Source organism: Epinephelus fuscoguttatus, linkage group LG3 (assembly GCF_011397635.1).
Source record: "Epinephelus fuscoguttatus linkage group LG3, E.fuscoguttatus.final_Chr_v1".
NCBI classification, from domain to species: domain Eukaryota; kingdom Metazoa; phylum Chordata; class Actinopteri; order Perciformes; family Serranidae; genus Epinephelus; species Epinephelus fuscoguttatus.
The window spans coordinates 31,121,486-31,143,764 of record NC_064754.1 but is presented as its reverse complement, the minus strand read 5'-3'; the positions used below and the strand labels follow the sequence as shown (position 1 = coordinate 31,143,764).

Sequence of the window (22,279 nt, the reverse complement as noted above, 5' to 3'; positions counted from 1 at the left end):
TGATGTCATCATGGAGGAGTGGGAGAGGATTCCTGAAGCAACCTGTGAGCTCTGGTGAATTCCATGCCCAAAAGGGTTAAGGCAGTGCTAGATAATAATGGCTGGCACACAAAATATTGACGCTTTAAGCACAATTTGGACATGATCACTGTGGGGTGTACTCACTTATGTTTCCAGGTGTTTAGATGTTGATGGCTGTGTTTTGAGTAATTTTCAGAGGAAGGTTAATCTATGCTACTATACAAGCTGTACACTGACTACTTTAAGTTATATCAAAGTGTCATTTCCAGTGTTGTCCCATAAAAAGATAGAATGAAATATTTGCAAAAATGGGAGGGGTGTACTCACTTATGTGAGATACTGTATGTCTCAGACATATATGGTATGCCTTAGCCCCGAGCCCCAGACATTAAAAACACCTTTAAAAAAGTAAACAGTAACGTGTTGCTCAGGAAACAGTGTCTGCATTGCTAAATTGGAAAAGATAAAATGATTTGTTTGGGTGAACTAACCCATACAAATGTAGTCCCTCTGTTGTCTACTGGGTTTGTACCCCTAAACCTAAATTAACTGATATTTCAGCCACTTGAGAGCAAGGGGGAAAAAGCTGTAAACATAATTCTGCCATATTAGCACCTGTACCAACTCCTGGAGAAAATGTCTGGTTCTTTAGTTGCTTAACCACCTCGCTTTGTTATTTGGTGCTGGGCAGGAAGTGTACAATGGATTTTAGAGCACTTGCAGTGAGAACAGCTGCCTGCTGCTTGAAATAACCCAGATAAGCATGGTGAGAGTGAGCCAAAACGGTGCAGGCAGGCAGTACAACCAAAACAAAATATGAGCAATTTTACTTTATTTACAGAGGTAGTTTTACATGCATATATTGAAAGTACACAAGCTGCACACGGTGTGCTTTGGCTCAAACAATTTACTTTGACAAAGAAAACCTCAAGGGTCTATGCACACTAGGGCTGTCACTTTTATTTCGTAATTTGACTGTTTGTTTGAACATAGTTCATTTTTAACTGTGATGACATGGTTAAATTTACAGCTATATGCTCATAAAAACTGTTAGTTTACAGTCTATAAGTGCAGCAGACTGTTTATAAGCCAGCAGGCCGTTTTAAGTAGTTTGCCTTGTGATCCAGCAGAGGGCGATCTAAAATTTCACTATCAGCTTGAACTGCTGCAAGCCCTCTTGACTTACCATTGACTTACCAGTAAATGAAACTTAAGCAAAGAGGCCAATGTTGTTTTCTATGAAAATGGAGGACAGCGGCAAGTTAAGCTGTCCTGAGTGGACAATCAAGGCATGAAAGCCTTCAAGAAGCACTGTGTAGAGGTAATTTGGGTTCTACATTGTAGATGGAAAAGTAACTAACAAAGACACGGCTGTTTGTCAACTTTGTACAAAACAGCTACGTATCGTACTCTACAAGGACAACAAATTGTCAGACTCATCTGCAACATTAACTTGCCACCCGAGCGAGCGACGAGCAGAGCAACGGCCAGTTTACAACCTTGTCAGACCGCCTACTATTTGACACACTTCATCAAGCATCTTGCCAGAAGCTTGTAAAAATGCCATCACCGCCAAAATAGCACGATATACATGCAAGGATATGCAGCTGATTATGATGGATATGGAGCCATGATTCCAAGTCACATTACACTCTTAAAAACATAGTGCAACTGTATGAAACAACAAAAGACAACATAAAGACTATACTAAAGGATACGATAGTCGCTCTTACCACAGACAGATGGACATTGCTGGCCACACATGCTCAGTTACAGCTCACAGTATTTCAGATTCATGGGAACTTTACAATTATGTTTGGTGTACTAAGGGGCTGAGAAGAAGCCACACATCTGTCCATATTGCATTATGTGAACACCATATGCATGAAATAACTGATAATGTAACATTAATGAACTGTTGACAACATTGTTTTTTCAGGGGTGGGGGAGTGGGGGGCATTCAAATTAATTTGAATAAATGTGTGTCATTTAAAAATCATTTGATCTTGATTTTTGGGAAAAGTGACAACCCTAATGGACATTTTATTAGTGATATTGTATTGGTACACTAAGGAGAGCATGTTCGGGGCAGTATTTGCTTTTTCGACAGGTGGCTGAGGCAGTCAAACTCAGCTATGGTTTTTACAATAGAAAAAAGAATGTGAGTGGAGAGTGTCATAGTATCACCTTCTCTGTGGGGAGTCCCGGAAGCTGTGTTGGACTCAAACAACAGCCCAGCATCGTAGAACACACTCATACCATCCTTCCCTCCACCTGGTGTACACCCTGTGTCATATGTCTCTACCATCTCCCACACCTGAGGAGGGTGGAAGTTAACACACATATAGAAATAGAAACAGATAAGGCCCGGGGTTAAATTATATTTGGAAGATAGTGTGTTGTCCTAGGGTTTGCAGTTTGATCCTTGGCTGCACCAAATGTGCACATGCCAAAGCATTTCTCAGCAAGAGAAAAAACAACAACAAAGAAACAATTTTCATAAATAAAGAATAAATAAAGAAATTGCCTTTTTTTGGTTAAGGCGGTGCTTGTTGTTTAGGACATAGACGCCTTTGTCAACTGCCACCAGTCCAACTGTGGCTCCTGGATCTCCGGTGACCTTCAGGTTAAATATTTTGCGAGGCATATAGGTTGTCTTGCGTTCTGCTGGTTCCAATTTTAACTGAGAGAGGAGGCATATTTGTATTTGTGAAAATACAGTTATTTTTATTGATTTGTTTGTGTATTGTTATATTGTTCACCTACTTTAACTCTGCTATATTGGTGTGGTGTGTCATACCGAGCCCATGCAGGAGTCCTCTGCATCCACCCAAACAGAGTCTGATACCACTTCATTTTCATCTGTATGGTAGTAGGCTATGATACGAAATGACGGCAGCATGTTTTTGACAATGGTGACTATCATGGATATCAGCATTTGACCTTTTGTCTTGTAACGGTAGTGTTTCACCAGCTGACCTCTGCTCAGTACCTAGGGACACAGATCAGTACTTAGCCAACAACAGGTTGCAGGTAGCAACGCAAACACTCAAGCATATGCACAAACGCACACAGTGTAAAACATCTCTCACCAGCACTGTGATGTCTTTTTCTGTACTTGCTGGCCTTTTGAGGTTGAGGCTGATTTTCAGGTTTTCTCCCAATGTTACTTCAGCTGTATCCACACCTGCAGTAACAACATTCCAATTAGCAATACCACAAAACAGTGCTAGATATATATATGTATATATATATATATATATATATATATATATATTTAAAAAAAATCTTGTTCAGTAGTTTGGCAGCACTGCCACTACCAGAACCATCACTATCAGAGATTATTTCAGTTTGTACCTATGTGAAGGTAACTGTTGCTGGCAGTGCTGTATGGGATAGCTGTCATGTTGGCTGATGCTTGTCTTTCAGATGAAATTTGAGGATCCTTGGTCATGGCCTACAGTTGAACACACAGATATACATATACATATACACACAGTGACATAAAGTGATGTACATGACAAATTGCTAATCATAGCCTAGGTTGACTGTGCCTACACACACAACCACAAATTATTAGCTTGTCATAATACAATGAAGTGTTGTTCTTGAGCCTTTTTATAGTACTACACTGTTTCATATGCAGAGGAATCCATTTAATTGTGTAACAGTGAAAATGAGTCCCCTTTCCTCAACCTCGTGAATTAAGGTTCTTCAAAACCATGGCCTAATCCCATTTTGTATTTTTACCCCTACCACTAGTTTCCAAGTGCCCCTTTGCCCTTGGAAAATAGTTGGGATAGTGCTTGAAATCTTCTGTGAAGTGTGACAGCCCTTCAAGACCCTAATTAGTTATCAGTAGTTGTTGATAACGTTTACATGCAAATGCAGTCCCTCTGTTTACAGTCTCCACTCTGTAGCCTCACTCAATGTCCAACAGCACTTTCTGATTAGTTAGACATCATGAGAAACAGACTCTCACCACTGAAGGCTGCCATTCCACAGACTGTGGTGATAGATCGCTTTTTCACCAAGGTAAGAAAAAATCCTTACCATCACAACCCTACCCTGACCTGCAGCAGATAGAATATATTTCTTGGGCTGCTGTTTTTATGGATTCTGCATCACTGGCTTGCTAGGAGCAGCCATCTGAGGAAGTAGCTGCCAAGGGACTTTGAATGTCTGCACACCAATTGGCTGAGCCTCAAAACGGGTGAATGTGTGGCAAGCACAAGCCAAGCTGCAGAGCTTCCCCTTTTAGGAACCGACAATAGTGCTGAAGCCAGAGGATTAAGTGTTAAGTTTTTTCCATGTCTGAAAGCCCATCTGGCTTCTTTTGGAGGATGACAATGCTAGGGGCCCTTCACACTGCCTGACATGTTGCTCCGGTGAGGTGATTGTGTGTCTGGTCAGTTGACAGTCCAATATTCACTAATAACCTACATTTGCTAAATGTACTAAAAGAGAAAATGTCAATGCATAAATAAAAATTTGAAGAATTGTCAAGACTTACTGTCACTGTCAGTGGTGCAGGATTTTCATCAGTATTGATGGAAAGCCTTGCCATGCCATTGGCTGCAGTGCGGCCCTGTACCTCACCCGGATTCACCTCCACTATAACACCTTCTTTTGGTGAGCCGTCAGGGTTCACAACTTCAACCTGCCATCAGAGAAACAGAGAGAATACTTCCTAACTAATGAAAGCAAGTTTAAAGGCACTATGTGTAACAATTTCAGTTGTGGCTGTGTAGGAGCCTGAATGGATACTCCATGAAGTATCAGATGACATGGTTTCATCAATGTTATCATAGCTTTTTGGTACACAGCAGTTACCGTTGTTGCAATACGCGTTTAAAACAGTGAGGTGCTAGAGTGCGCTATCCGTTTGAATGCAATATACGATCTCAACACTAGATGGGAGAAATTCCTACACAGTGCCCGTTTAAGGAAGATCTAATACTATTATGAAAATACCATAATCATCTGCAAACTGTAGTACCTGTACTGAAAGAGCAGCCATATAAGTCATATTTTATATAACTGATATATGACCTTAACCGTACTGACATTTAAGCAATTTACCAATAGGCTAAAGGACATTGCTGATTAAATTTTCTCTGCAAATATGTTATGACTGACATAATAGTGATTTCTGGTTTTCTAGTTTTTCTCAGAAAACCCATCTGTTTCATCTGTTTGAAGAGATTGCCATTTCTATCATAATCAAGATCCATGACAGATGCAGTCATGGCAGTAATAAGTGAAACAATGAAAGTTAAAAAAAGGAAAGTTTTAAAAATCAACAACATTCGAGAGGAGATTTACATGAAAGACTACCACATCAATAAAAAGAAAGCCCGGTCTTTTATTGGTTATGAAAAATGTATTTGATATAGTCCTGTGTGGAGGACTGTGAAGGAACCCTAATGTTATTCTAAACTCATATGTGCACTTTACCGCAACATCAAAGGACATCCCTGGTTTGAAGTATTTGGGCGTTCTCTTGAAGTAGATGGTATAAGGTGATTGGACAATCTTGATACCTCTCAACTCTGCCTCCACCATTTCACTACCTGTAAGAAGACACAGTATCATGAACATGTACATAAGAAGATGCAAAGACGCATGCAAACACTAATTATTAAGTACAAGCATTTTTACTTTATCTTTCCTCTGGTCTTGTTTAGCTCACTTCTAACCATGTAACTGAAATAAACAGTTCAGTTAATTTTTATTTAGATCACACTTTCTGTAACTAACTTCTCTCTACTTTACTCTTTACATTTCAAGCTGTATTTCTGTATGTTATTTCACGAAACAAGCATTTATCCTTTATTAAACATTGACTAATAGCTGTAAAAAAAAAATGCAGTAATATATTTTAAGTATGCATAAAGTGCATGTTTAAAACTCTAACGTTAGCACAGAAAAAGTGTACTTAAATACACTGAATTAACATAATGGTTTAAAATGCACAGTCAAATGCACACTCTGTAAATGCAGGGAAGTATGTATTGACTTTTATTCATCACTAATGAACATGAAAGTGTAGTGCTAAAAGTACTGAAAATAAGTGCCATTTTAGCATAGCACACACACACCCTTGTACTTCTCTATTTATGAGGACCGTCATTGACATAATGCATTCTCTAGCCCCTTACCTTAATCTAAACCAATAACCATAGAACCAAGTCTTAACCTTCAAACAGGCCTTTGAAGAAGCGAGGACTGGCTGAAATGACCTTACTCTGTTGGTGGTGTGCTTCGGTCCTCACTATGTAGCAAGGACACACACACACACACACACACACATACACAGAGTCTGTTTCTTACCGCTCTCTGTCAGCACACCAGCAGCTACATATATGGAACTCCCCACCAGGTCGAAGATGTTTGGGAAGCTCTTTGTGATGTACTCTTTCTTCAGTATGACTTTTCCTTCACCGTCCTTGATCTAATGTGACATATTATAAAAATGCATCTTGAAATACAGCAAGTGGACAGTTGCTAGGTACTAAATTTACTTGCAGATTTTGTGTCATTGATAAAAGGCCAAGCTGTAAAGACAGTGGAGGTCTGTGTTTGTCTTTTTTCATGTGTTTTAATGCATGGCTGCAAAAGATAAAGAGCATGGGGGTGACAGATAAACACAGAAAAGATTAAATGACTGATAGACAGATGGTGATAGAGCAAATGTATGAGCACTAACCGGCACTCTCTGAAGGGAGCTGGGCAAGCTCGTTTTATGACCCCCATGCATAATCCCAAATACCCCGTAGGCCATCCCATCTACGTTTTCACCAAAAAGATACCTAAAAACACAAATACTCATAAGCAGTTTGTTTATTTCATAATAAGCCAAAACAGAAGTGGTACTAAATGGTACTAAAATGGTTACAGTTAAGTGTAACTACAAAAAATCACCCTGACAGCTTAACAAGAAGAACCCCCCCCAAAACTTAAAGCAAACCTCTCTACTTAATCAGTCTACAAATCAAACCTTGTCTCTAAAGTCACAAAAAGAAAATATTCACTTACGTAGCTTTGATATCAACAATTAGTTGTCGACTGTCCACATAGAAGAAGGGGTTGTCAATCGTCAGTTTAACCTCAAAACTGGGCAGCACTGAAAAATGAAATGCATTTTATTGGCTCCAATCAGTCAGAAAGTAAAGACAAGTTGTATATGTTTTTAATAACAGATTAAGGGATAAAGAAGACCTTTGCTATGACTCACCATATTCTTTGACCTCAAATTCTGCAGAGTAAGTCAACTGTGGTTTGTTGTGAAACCTTGCCACCACTCTCCACAGTCCGAAACTACACACAGACACACACACACATGTAATTGGCCTATGTCTTATACATAAACCTAAATTCTCAATACTTTCAATGCAGTCTTCATAGCAGTGTATATGCAGCGCCAACACTTGACTACACTCTTTTTTTTTTTAAGATATTTTTTTGGGCATTTTTAAGCCTTTAATTGATAGGACAGACAAGCATGAAAGGGGGAGAGAGAGAGAGAGACATGCAGCAAAGAGCCACAAGCTGGAGTTGAACCCGGGCCGCTGCAGCAGCAGCCTTGTCATTGGGGCGCCTGCTCTACCACTAAGCCACCAACACCCCAACACTTGACTACACTCTTCCAAGACTACTGACATCAACCTAAGCTGTATTTCGTGTTCAGTGATAATAGATAAATCTTAGCATGGTTACACGCTAGACTAAGATGTGAAGTAAACATGAAAGGCTACCTGCTAAACATCACCATGCTAGCACACCTGCAGACTCTTATTAATGTAAAGGTTAAGGTACCGTTAAGGTACTGAAATAAAAACAAACAAACAAAAAAGAAAGAAAAAAAACATACCTGACAATTTCAGTGAGCTGGTAATCTCCAGAGTGCATCCCTGATTTCAGAGAGACCAGATCAATTGGTAAAATGATGCCGTCAGGGTTCTAAAATAAGACGAAATTCAGCAACGGTTTATTAAATAATAAAATAAAACAAGTTGTTTAGATCAGTGGTTCCCAGATGGTGGGCTGCAGTCTAAAAGTGAGTTGCAGGTCCATTTTGAATGGACCAAAAGTGACTTGCAAACTCACAAGTTTGTAAAAAGCGCACTTTCTTTAGAAGTATAGTGAATTTCCAACAGAGAACTTTTATTTTGAAGTGCCATTTCCTGCTGCAGAATGAGCAAACAATTAACAGCCACTTAACAGAGACTGTAAACTAGCTTGATCTGGACCTTGTGGCTGGACCAGTTGGGAGCCACTGCTTTAGTGGTTACCGACCTCAGTGCCTTGTCACAATCACATTACTCAGATATGAACAGGGGAATACTGTATTCGAGTACACCGACTTTGTATTGGTGGAAACAGCTGTTTCTCTGTTAAAATGACCAATGAGCGCCGTGGGGGGACTTGATTTTCCGATCAGTACTATGGGCAGGGCTAACACCGTTATCTAGCTGTTGTCAAGCGTTGCGCCAGAACCAGTGAGGGGTGGCTAATAAAAACATCTTGGCTGTTCTGAACTGACATTTTTCCTCCATTGCCTGACATCATAGTTTGTTTTAATTCACTCTACTCCACTCTTAAAATCATGATAAAACCAGTATGTTGGCATGGCTATGCATCAGTGTGGATGTTAGTTTCAGAGGAATATGTTGGTCTCTAGTGATTGGTCAGGGAAAATCGAATCCCCCTCTCCCATGGAAATTAGAGTGGACCTGATGTCAGACTGAAGATGGAAATGGAGTGTAATGAGTTGACAATTGACCCTTCGCTAAGCCCCGCCCCTTTGTGATGCTCTTTTAAGCTGTTGCATCGAGCATGGAGCCCACACTGTAACTAACTGCACTCCCTGAAGTAATATTATCACATTATTTGGAAAAACAAAAAAGCAATTTCACGGAGAAGCAGACAGAGGGGTCAATCGATCAAGACAGAAGATAATGGACATTAAGGAAAAATTCATTAGTATCTAACCACCTGTGTGCCATTGCACCAATTTGTCAGATATTTTGGTTTATAACCAAATACTTGCAAAACATTGCCATCAGCCACAGGAGTGCTTTTCCTTTAATGCTAATTTGTAAATGATAGCATGCTAACACGCTAAACTAAGATGAAAATTGAAGGTAAATGTTTGGAAATGATCTAAAATTCTATTGCATATAAAAGATAAAATACAATACCACAATCTCAATGTCAACAGAAGCATCAGCTTGGGTTTTGTTATCCCTCTCTACAGGCTCCATGCTGGGCGTCACTGCAAACATCCTGTAATGAACTGACAGAAAGACATTACTGTTCTCGTTAAAGTCTGAATGAAGCTTAAATTTATATATATATATATATATAAAAAATATTAGGACAGAAGTGTTTTAACAAAGGTGGGTGTTTGTATTGAACTCACCTTTGCTGTTGGGGGTGTAGAGGGTCTTGTCTGTCTGAATGTAGATGTACCCGGACTGGAAGGACAGTAAGACAAGTTTCTCCAGCTCTATATCAGGGAACCGAGCCTTTATATAAACATACTGTTTCGTGTTGGGATCCGGATTGAAGTCTCCAGCAGGGATCTGAGAGACACAAGCAGTGTGTGAGGAGCAGGACGGATATATCATGTGCATTTATAGATGCTAAATTAAAAATCTTGTTGTCTCCTCTCTTGTTTGTATCCATAATAAAAAACAATATTGCTTCACTAGGTGATGAATTCAGGCTTCTTAATATATAGTATTTTGACAACAAAACCAAAACAGTGAGATGTATTTCAGTATTTCTACATTACCACAATTTCTCCGAAGCCTTGGAACTTTATTGCACTGGTAAGGGTCACAGATGTGGATGTCAGCCTTTTGCTTTTTGTTGGATAGTTTTCTACGAAGATTTCTACTTTGATGGCATCATCATCGGTGCAGTCTTGACACTCCACAAAGATGTTCACTGGTGTTCCAACCCGCAACAAGTTGGGGGCAGACATTATCTTCCTATACAGCAGTGGGAAAAATTATATGTAGAGTATAGTCAGTGCATAGAAAGAACCACATGCTGTTTAGGATGTACTGAAACTTGCTGACAAACTGAGGAGTCATTTTGTTTTTCTCAGTGGTGGTTTGAGGTTTTTTTTTTTTAAATTTGGTTATTCCAGTTTGCAACATATATTATATTGCAGATGAGAATCTTCTGCTCTAGCATGGTCTTCACATATAATGAGTGATCCATTGGTTATCTTGGCAAAGATCCAGCGCTAGATCAACAAAACATTTCATCATTTACTGGCATTATTTGAAGGACCACATCACATGATTTACTGGAGCTACTCATTACATAAGACACCAGTGACATGTAACTTTAGACTAAGTTAAATAAATATTCTCTATCTGCACTCCGAACCATGTATCAGTATTTTTAATTGTTTGCAAATACTGGTAATACCTGGTCTTCTTCTTGCTCCCATTACAGCTGTTCTCAACTGCATTGTTACACTCTTAAAATATTTTATACAATCATCATGTCCACTTAACCTTTTGTTTGAGGTTTAAAAGGCTCTCTTAAAAACTCAGTCAAAGCCTTAAAGCAGCGTTTCAGTATTAGATAAATTCATCAATAATTTAATGCTCATTCATTTTCTATAAGCGCTTATCCTGTTGGGGGTCGCGGGGGGGGCTGGAGCCTATCCCAGCTGACATTGGGCCAGAGGCAGGGTACACCCTGGACAGGTCGCCAGACTATCACAGGGCTGACACACAGAGACAGACAACCATTCACATTCACATTCACACCTACGGCCAATTTAGAGTCACCAATTAACCTGCATGTCTTTGGACTGTGGGAGGAAGCTGGAGTACCTGGAGAAAACCCATGCTGACAAGGGGAGAACATGCAAACTCCACACAGTGGAGCTCCCTCACCCTGTCTCTGAGGCGACAGTGCTAACCACTGCACCACCGTGCTGCCAAATAAGTTAATCACTAAATATAATTTCCCTTTCTAGCTGCTTAAAGGTCCAGTGTATAGGATTTAATGGCATCTCCCAGTGAGGTTGCAGAACTGAAATTCCTCCTTGGTGTCAATTGTGGGAGATCTAAGGTGGCTGACACAAAAACGCAATTGGCCCTGTCTAGAGCCAGTGTTTGATTTGTCCGTTGTGGGCTACTGTAGAAACAATATGGCAGACTGTTGGAGAGATATATATGCAGATATAAATGGCTCATTTTAAGCTAACAAAAACACAATTCATATTTTCAGGTAATTATAAACTAATGAAAACATTGTTATGAATATTAAAAAAGTATGTAAAGGAATTTTGTTGATTGCACATCCATTGAAGTTGTGTTTCTGTATTCCCCTCGTCAATAAGACAGTCACTCAAAAGTAAAGTCAAGTTTTCTATCAAGCCAATCGAACAGTATTCACCAAAGCCTGTGTTACACTTTAACCAAAAAGTCTGTTGATATGTTTTACGCTGTTGGTGTACACATTTCTAGTTTATGCATTTGTTTTCGAAGGTTTTTCTCGGCCTTCTTGGCTTGGGTTGGGTCATGAAACAGTGACAAGAAGGGATTGCATTTGGTATGCATTCTACAACTAAACAGTATAAAAAGCATAAACAGTAGGAACAGTAATGTAAAATACAAAAAATAATGCTGTTGCATGTAAATTGGGGACCTGAACTAGAATTAGAATTACAAAATCAATTTACCATGCAAATGCTCCTCTATGTGGCAGCAGCGTTTCTTTAACTTCACATCTAATATTTGTGTATACAGAACACAAACATATCTTGGCATAGTGCAGCCACTCCCTACGTGCATGCAGGCAGCACATACATATTTTTTCCTCCTCCTGTCTCTTTCCTGTCCTTTGCTTTTAACCTGCTCTGCCTCTTTGAGCAGACATTTAAGGCAGAGTGTGAAAAGGCAGATCTACTTACATTGGAGATCCATCAGCCAGAAAAGTCAGAGAGGAAAAGACCAGAAAGGCCAACAGCCAGAGCCGAGTCCTGCACATCCTCCTGCTCGATCTCATATCTGCTCTCCCTCTCTGCAGCACTCTCCTCTTACACACTTGTACCCCTCTGCCTGTACTTTTACTCCACCTTACTGCTGTCCCATCCAGATGATCTGAAGTAAACTGAACAATGAAATCAATTAATATATGAATGAACAACTCAATCATTCATGTCACGTCACAAGGTACAACTTCAGTAAAATGAAGTGTCAACTCCTTCAACCTGTGCATTGTAATTTAGTCTTTATTTTCCTCTGGCGTGGTGGTTAGTTTACATATCTTGACCTGAAAAAGATTGCCACATGGTCGCTCCCTCTGAACACAGGCAGCACACAGGCAGTGACTTCGCTCTGTAGCCACCTCTGAACTGTGTATAGCAGTGATATGGAGTGTTTATTCCCCTTGTGTTGCAGGGCAACCAGGAACAGGACAGCACTTCACATTCCACTGTTACACCAGTCCTTATTCGCCATATAGCACATTCTTCCTCTCCTTCTCTTGCTAGGGTCCTCTGCTTCGTCATATCGGCATATAGAAAAAGAGTCAGTTATTATTACAGTTTCTAATATCGTGTTGGAAACTAATACAGACATGGAGGTCATCCAGTTTATTGTCCAACGGCTGAACAATGACTCGCAGGATGCTGGTTTGGCTGGTGCCCAACTTCACCTTGATGTTTACTAATGATCACATTCGAAAACCTCGACATGGCTAGCTAGCAGTGTCAGCAGAAGGAGAGTTTACAGACTGGTGAGTTGATTTCCTCATCCCAATGACAACCATAAAAAGCAACACCAACACTCGCCAACAGTCCTGTTTCATATTGATAAATGGTTGCCCGCTTTTTTGTTGGACTGGTTTGAGAAAACTGTCAATAACAGGAAAAGTTCTACTGGAGGTTGGCACTGGAAGACCACATTAATCCACATGATTTTAAAATGTCAAATTTCATGGACTGGCTGTTTAATATACCTTTTAATATCTAAAACAGAATTCTTGGAATTCTTTTTCCTGCCCTTTTTGACATTGTTGTAAAGACTATTACAAATAATTATGGGGAAAGTTAGAAAGAGAGATACTAAGAGTGATTCACAGACCCCGTATTAATAGGCGAAATAAGGAAAAGTTAAAGGCTGGAAGGAAACTGGGCCTTGCCTTGACCCATGGGGCCTGGCCTGGAACAGCCCAAACAATCTACATGAAGCCACTACCCCATGGGCCCATCACTCGCTGAATTCAGTTTTGGGGTCGGCTGCAGTCAGCCTGTTCTCATTCTGAAGTCGTTGAATACCACCGCTTTGTCAATGATTTTGGTGTCAGACACCTGATGCCAAAAGACACCTTTCTCGACAGTATGAAATGCACATGGGTGGCATCAGTATGTATTGCAGCTGGACATAACCTTTTGCATTTTTATGATACACTGCGGGTCGGCTGGACGGCACCTGTCGTGGCGTTATGGTACACGGCTGTTAGGGACCAAGCAGTGAGGCAACAAGGTCACATGAGTTGTTGACAAAATCGTGGCTTTTTATTTACCAGGAAAATGCATGAAAAGTTACAAACCAAGAAGTGAACAACTAGGTCTATAAAAGAGGTCAACATAACATAGCTGGACTCAATATAATAACCGAACAAGGTGTTAACTGAACAAACTGACCTGTCAAAATGACGGAGCAGGTATAGTGGCTTGGCCAGACCAAATAATTCACCAGGGCTAACCTAAATGGACAGCAAATACATGCAAATACATAGCAAAACTAACTAAACCCCCCATGACATGGCAGCACATGGTTTGGTCCAGTGAGTTGGCTCCAGGATTTAAATGTCCTCAGCACTTAACCATGCCTTTTGCTCCACAGGAGGTGACCTGCCCTTACAACCACGGTGACTTAAAGACAAAGAAACAGACAATTAATATTAGTGTGTGACCTCACAATGTTAGCACGTGTACACTTAAACAATATAAGGTTGATGGAGTCCCCATGTAATGCGGCCAAACTTGACCTTGCACGCTGTAATGATACGCCGCTGGTGTTCACTCCTCAAATGCCGAACCAAGACGTTTTGTTCTAAACCCAACCATATGCCTTTCTGACATCTAGCATTAATGGCCTGTCCCAGAACGTCAATGCAGGGGGATACCTAGTGCGTAATATGTCAATGAGAAAGGTCACTGACAAAGCGGCAATATGTGACAACTTGGGATGAGAACATATTGCTGCAGTGCAAGCTAGCTGGCAGGCGAAGGCAAGGACCTTTGACTCGAGAGAAAATCTGATTTTACATTGAATGATTTAAGTCTCATTGACGAGGAAAATACAGAAAATCAGTTTCAGCAAATGCACAATTGACACAATTCCTTACACTTTTGTCATCTCTGTTTAAGCAACAAGAAATGGAAATTTCATTTTAGTGGTAGTGTTTAACTTAATGATAAATTCATTTAATTTTGAAACATTGCTTTAATGTTTTGAGTTATTTCACAGAGCCCTTTGTACCAAAAAGAAAGAATAAATAGAATAAATGAACATGACGATTGTATCTGATGTTCTGAGATTGTATTAAAGCAGTTGAAACAAACTGTATTGGTAACAATAAGTCCAGGTATTCCCAGTATTTGCAAACACTTAAAGAATTGTTGATAGAGGATAGGGAGTGAACACAGAGAATATACATTTGAATTTATTTTAGTTTAAAGTTTAATCAAGATACTGATGTCTGTCAAGTGATTCCAGTAAATGGGCCTGAATTTTGTTTTGACTTTGCACAGCATTACACCTGATCCAACAAACAGAGTCCAGGTCTTGTTGAAATGTTTTGTTGATCCAGTGCTGGATGTTTGTCAACGCAATCAATTGGTCACTCATTATGGGTGAAGTCCATGCTGTAGCAGAAGATCCTCATCTGGAAAAGATATGTTGTTAAATAGACCGGTGAAAAATTCTGTGTATGTACACACATAAAGCTGATGAAGACATGCCACTATTTGTGCTCTTTGTTAAAAAAAAACAACATGAATTTGATAATCTGGGACAGGTCTCTTTGTAACCTGGGACACTTTTATTAGTCTTGAGGAAAAGCTTGATTGACTGGGGAGCTTAAACTTCCCGCAATCCCAAAGAGGACATCACATTTCGAGTTTCCGACTCCTTAAACTTTATTCTGCTTTGTTTGTCGTCGTTTGCAGACACTTTTATCGGCCATCTAGTGGTAGTAAGTCCACAATACACTAATCTATGTAAAAACAAGATGGCAACAGTCAATGTCAAGTCAGTCTACAGCTGATCCAGACACAAAAATGTAATTTCATTTTTATGGTTGAAACTTGTTTATTTATGCTCAATAATGTTTGTAGTTTGATATGGCATACAAATTTGACCAATCTTAGCACCAGTAACAAGCTAGGACGCTTTTAGGTTTGACAGACTTCCTCACACAAAAAGAACGTTCAATGCTCAGAGTATGGAGCAGGGAAGATTCATCCACAGTCACAAAATTATCAAATCACAAGGCTGCTTGCAAGTTTGCTTTTGCTCAGGCATGGCAGCACGGGGGTGTGGTGGTTAGCACTCTCGCCTCACAGCAAGAGGTTTCCTGGTTTGATCCCAGGTGTCGGAGCCCTTCTGTGCGGAGTTTGCATGTTCTCCCTGTGTCAGTGTGGGTTCTCTGGGTACTCTGGCTTCCTCCCACAGTCCAAAGACATGCAGATTGGGGACAGGTCAATTGGTGACTCTAAATTGTCCATAGGTGTGAATGTGAGCGTGAATGGTTGTTTGTCTCTATGTGTCAGCCCTGCGATAGTCTGGTGACCTGTCCAGGGTGTACCCTGCCTCTCGCCCAGTGTCAGCTGGGATAGGCTCCAGCCCCCCCGCGACCCTCAAGAGGATAAGCAGTTAGAAAATGGATGTTCAGGCATTGACATGAACAGTTTATAACAGTTGTAGCCCTAAACAGTGACCTCTTACCTTTAACAATGTTCAGGCATTGAAATAAACACTTGTGACTATTAAAGAAAAACCGATGTCCCCATATGAGGACATTTTTTTCTCAAAAACTACTTACTATTCAAAGATGATGCTTAGTTTTTTATACTCACCAGGTCCTACTAATTCCCAAATAGCTTGGAGAAATTAAAAATGCATGCGAAACAAAAGCTGTGGTTTTAAGGGGGGTTAATGAATCTGTTCCCTGTCAGTCTTCTTTATAAAACATTTCTTTTATAATAAATTTAAAATTTCTCTTTCTCTTCTTTTTTCTTGTTGACCTCTCATCAATTATAGGTCATGGATATTTTCATATTTTAGCTGCCTAATGACTCACGTTTGTACATGATGATGAACAACTACAAGTGAGTAAGACAGAGAAAGAGAGGATGTACAGAACAGATTATAAACCTTATAAAACTATATATGCAACCTTAGGATGTCCTAAATGTCTATAACACATTTTCTCGGGATATTGAGCATTTTCCACTTGGTTCTCTCATTTGTTGTACTTTGTTCTCTGTGTCCAGCATTCAAATTAATGAGGGTAACCTATGTAACGTAATCCACAGCTGTGGATGTGGATATAATGTTACTTTCTGTTAAATATATCTTATGCATCAGTAGGAATATATCTGTTCATTAATCATTATACTGTTGAACAGACTTAAATGGGTAAATTGTTCACTTCAATTTGTGACAGGCTATTGCATGTACTGTATCATGTTCCTTATACAAGATTCAGTATATACTTTTTGAATGTGATTTTATTGCTAAATAAATTAAGCCAGTAGAACCCACAACATTTCAGTTACATAGTTTACATTTACTTTTTGCCAGTGGTTTAACAAAAGCTGAAAATACCAGCTTTCTTAATGCTGCAGTCGTCATTGATTGAGCTATATGAGCTGTTATATAGTCTGAATAACAAACAATCTGAAATTTTAGTGTTGAACTTTCTATGTATCACTCCACTGAGCTCAACAATATCAGACTTTATGAAACCCCTACTTCCAGCTGAACTTATCAAGCTAATCATACAGTAATCAACATAACAGTGATCATTATTTGTCTAAGTTTCTAGATTAATCAAAAGTTCATTTGTATAGAAAACACAGACAATGAGATTGGGACCATTATATTTTAATCAGTACAGTGGAAATTGTAAGACCTCCATAGCAATGAAAGTTTTACATAATAAGAAAAATGCAACACAAACACAATTTGAAAAGAACGTTTTGTTTCCTTGTGCTTCACTACTGCTGACATCCGAAGAGTTGGTACTGCTGGACCATCTCCTCCATGCCCAAACAGGTCGGTCTGTGTTCGTCAGATTGACACTCTGCTTCTGTGGGCCAGTACTCAATCCAGGTTCTCTCCGAGTACATACTGATACCTGAGGAGAGCAAAGTAAAAACACATTGGGTTTCCATGTGACCAGCTTTCACTCTGTGACATGACATGAAAAAGCCTCCTGCCTCCCTCTGTGCATTTAACTACTCCATCAGTAGCTACAGTAACACATAAACTAGAGTCAAAGAAAGACTTGATTTAGTTTTGGAAAACAATAAAACAGGGAAATGGTAAAATGCACACTCCACACATTCACACAAGGAACAAACTTACGTTTGCTCTTGTTCATCTCTGTGAATATCTTTGGAAGTGCCCATGATAAGGTAGGTTTTGCCTGTCGCCAAATCCAAAGACTCTCTGCAGTGCGGATAACTGAGGAATGTGCGCAGTTTATTCAGAGGACCCACGTCCAAACTTCCTGTAATTCAAATATAGGAGAAGAGATAAAAGATAGGGATTGAATGCATAGCAGGGGTGTATTACAACACAAGTGTTGTATTCTCACATATTCCTGGTGAAATCATGCTTAAAGGAATAGTTGGACATTTTGGGAAATACATTTAAATTTGCCAAGAGTTAGACTGATACCAGTATTGGTACCATTCTCATGAGTGTAGCGGCTAGTAAATATGCAGCCAACAGCCGGCTAACGTAGCTTAGCATAAAGAGTGGAAACAGTTTGTCTGGCTCAGTCCAAAGTTAACAAAGCACCTTTAACGTAGTTTCTTTAACCTGTACAGAAAAAACTAAGGATAAAACAGTTAGCCTTTTTGAGCGGGTGTCCTGGACAATTTCCTGGCCAGGACCAATAAGTTCTTGAGTGCCTGCTGATTGCCTGGCAATGCAACCTAAGTTAGCTTGCTGCTTGCGGTAGCTTCATACTTGGCATACTAAGCATAAGAGGTACAATTCAATTTTAGAAAGAGGCAAACCAATCGTTGTGCCACCTTCACCTGTAAGGCATCTTAGAAACATCAGAGGACTGTACACTTTAGGCAGTTCTGCATAAATACCCACCTTCCTTGATGACTTCCAGTACCCGCACTGTGTAAATGTCAGTGGACAAACCATCTGCAAACTCTTCCAGTCTCACTTTGTACGCTGAGGACAGACAAGTTGCAGGTTGTTAGCTCACTTGCTTGCTGATTCTACCAATTTCCATCAAAAACACACACATAAATTTGTTTGGGATAAAAATGAAGTTCATTTACGGTCTTACCAAAATCTATTTTGCTGGTTTGTGTGCTCTCGCAGACCTTAGCTGTTCGCTGATCATTGTTGATATTGTCTTTCTTCTGCATACTGCAGTTCTCTGGAAATGCACAATATGCACACAGTAAATAACACAACTGATGACCTGATTAAATAGACACACGTGGATGAGTGTTAATGAGTTGAGTGCAGCTGTAGCTAAGTCACAATTAGTGTATGTTAGTGAGCTATTCGTTAGCTCCACTGCTGCTCTGATTATACAGGATCCTTCAGGTGCTTGTCGCCTCTGACTGTACGCTCTGGTGCTAATAACTATTACAACTATTTATGCTACCTAACCATAAGGTACAGACACTCATGTTTTCATGACATTTTCATTAAAGTGCTAAACTAAGATGGTGCCAAGGATAATCGTTATATTTGCCAAGGCTAAGGATGTTAGCATTGTCATTTTGAGCAGGTTAGCATGCTGACAATAGCATTTAGCTCAAAGTGCTGCTATGCCTATGGTACAGCCACTCAGAGCCACCAGTATGGGGTAGATGCTAGGATGTACCCACCTAATGTAGATGTTTTGCTAGTCCTGCTCTAATGTGCTGTGATTGGCTCGTACTAACCTGTACCATGACCTCTTTGTCCTAACCCTATTGGCACCTGACTTTGACATGCCAATCACAGAATGTAGTCACAGCATAGTAGGGCAGGACTCGGCAAAATACTCGACTTAGCACGACTTAGCATTTACCCTAGTGTGGTTGTGGACTCTTCTTGTTTCTCCCACTTCACTGAGGGGTATAAATTGCTGCAGTTTACAGACAGTGCAGATGATAAGCCCCGAACATCTGATCAGTGCTTTACCTCTGTTAAGCACAATGTTAGTGTTGTCTTTAGGTGTTTGGGGCAAATGTATGTTTACAGTAGATAGATTAGGTATGATTGACGTCATCCCGTTTACCTTCTGCACATGTGCATTCATCATTTCTACAGAGCCGCAGTAGCTGTCCAGCTTTCCTCTCTGGATGGTAGAATTTCACACAACGTGATTCTGCAATAAGGAAGAAAGTTTTTTTTTAAAAAAAATCAGTGGTAACTGCAGTTTATCAAAAAATGAACATAAAGAATTCAAAATGTAGCTAATAACACCTGCTTATCCACTATGTCATCTACTGTGACATCTACAAGCAGCAAAGCACATGGAGACATCATATATTTCTTAGTGTTTTGAGACTCACGGTCATAGTATTCATAGACAGACACGGCAGCTGGTTGTAAGACTCCCACTTTCAGCTTCTGATTGATCCTAAAACTGATCTCCTCGGGTCTTGTGTGAGAAACCTGCGGACAAATTTGAAACAGATAAATAAAGAAAGAACAAGGCAGAGAGAAAGTGTGTAGAGGTAGGAAACAGTGATGTCTCACCTTGTCCAGGTAGATGATGAGTGAGCCTCTTTCTGACAGGACTGTGTTCATCTCATATTTTGCAATGGTGCGGGCACGTCCTTTAGCCAACTACACACAATCACATGTTGTCAGACGACTTTCCAAACCATAAAACACAGCTTGTTCCTCCCAACAATACACACTGACTGAACTTTGCGTGGGTATATGTGTATTTGTAGTTCTTACCAAGTCCAGGTCATTTGTGTTGGGAGTGAAGCCAGTAAGCAACCCAATATCCAAGATTGACATGGATGCATCGCTCTCACTGTCCTTATACCTGGACACAGAATGGACAGAATAATTAAAATGAAAGCGTAAAGATGATGGAGAGAAAGAAAGTAAAGCTCATTATAAAATGTCATATCAAATATCCTTTAACATTTCAGACTCTGAGCAGCTCAAAGGTACCCTGGAAATCCAGAGTTCTCGTGAGAGCACAATTTGAATTTGCCCAGCAAGTCACTCTGGCAATCAGTAATGATGCTCATTATCTATGCCCTTGGAACCGAGCTGCACCAATCACATCGGTGTATCTGATATAGGCGGGCCAGAGGCGAGCTAAACAGATGATGACAGCGCTGTGACGTCAGAGTCTGGAATCAGTCAGTAAACACTGCAAGATGGCTACGGATGAACACCAGCTGTTTGAAACAGCTTTGGCCGCTACAATGAACGAGTTAGACTTGGCTTTTTCTCTAAAAGAGGAACAGAAGACAGCACTCGAGTCTTTCCTTTGCAAGAAGGAAGTTTAAAAAAAATTATAGCTGCTGCGCAGCAATGGTTGGGGCCGGGCAATTTTAGGCAACAATATAATTATGGCATGCCCTTCAAACTGTGAATGAGTGGCTGAAGTGATCAGACTCATAATATACAAAGGAAAGAAAAAACTCAAGAACAAGAAAGTAAGAATAACATTAACTGCTAGCAATTATGAACAAACTGGCCTGATCTAGCTTAAAGCTAAACATTATCCATGGTGACAAAGATGAAAACATTTTTGAAAATGTAAAAGTAGCCATTGGATAGACTCTGCATATTGACTGATAGCTAAGCCAAATAAACAGGGAAAAGAGACAAGGGATAACAGGGAAAAGTGTTGATAAAGAGTATTTATCTCTCTGCGAAACTGCCTGGATCATAATTATTGTAACCTTAGTAGTCTCTAATCCACACAGCATGATGCCTGAACATAGGACTTTCACATTAGAATGTCTGTTATGCCTTAGCTGAGGCTTGAACTCACAACTTCTGAGACTAAGATCCGTCTTCTAGCTCACTGAGCTAATTGGCAAGTGACAGTTCATGTGTGGCTTCACAAATTTGTTTTTTTGTTTATTTTATTTGGATTTATTTGTTTATTTTATTTGAATTTTCAAAATTTTGAATTTTAGAGGCTTGCTGTAGTGCCACCATCAGGACTATTAGCCTATTTTTGCAGCTGAGGCAATCTGGCATGAGACTGGACCTTTGTGCAAGGTTTGGTGATTTTTCGCGCATGGGAAGTATGATTTCCTCAGAAGAAGAAGAAGAAGAAGAAGAAGAAGAAGAAGATGCAGGATAACAATAGGGTCCTGGCAGCTTAGGCTGCCCGGCCCCTAAAAATCACAGACATCTATTTGCAGCAAAGCACATGGAGGCATCATGAGGGAAGAACAATTGAAAATGAGCAGAATAACACTTGTAGCACTGTAACGCTTGTCAGTATGACAACTTGATTGTACTTACAAAACCTCTATTCTCAGCTTGTATACCTTCTCCTCCTCTTCAATTTTCTCTGTAGGAGCAAAACATTGTATTGAGTATTAGGTTTATTGGTTTGTCATAATCTAAGGTAAACTGATAAAATTACAACAATTAGAGGCAAATGAGGACAAATAAACAGAAAGAGACACAAGGCACCAAATTACCTGGGATGAGCTGCACTGACATGTTAAACTTCTCACAGTCACTCTCCTTTTCTTTAGGCAGAGCATAATACAGCGACACCATCTGTCACACGGACAAAAGTGCATCTTAATATGTGATAAATTAATAGACATCTGTCTTTGGAAAATATAGCACAAATCTTTGCTCTCATCTTGGACACACCGATAATCAACAGATAATAAAACTCAGAGTATAAAATGTAAAAATGTCTGTACTTACTTTCACCGTTGCTTCTCCTGAACCTGTGGCAGTCACTTTCACATCCTGGTTTATATCATTGAGCTGTGGGCAATTAGATATATACACAGGGATCAGCAGAA

The 22,279-nt window shown here is 39.9% G+C and overlaps 1 protein-coding gene across 1 annotated transcript in view; it reads right to left on the bottom strand.

The window, feature by feature from the left end:
- LOC125886024 (complement C3-like) overlaps nt 1-22,279 on the bottom strand; it is a 92,973-nt gene that overhangs the window by 50,768 nt on the left and 19,926 nt on the right. The window contains 5 exon segments of the mRNA XM_049571925.1: nt 20,013-20,102; nt 20,220-20,310; nt 21,759-21,807; nt 21,941-22,022; nt 22,179-22,241. Coding sequence (XP_049427882.1) covers nt 20,013-20,102; nt 20,220-20,310; nt 21,759-21,807; nt 21,941-22,022; nt 22,179-22,241 — 375 coding nt within the window.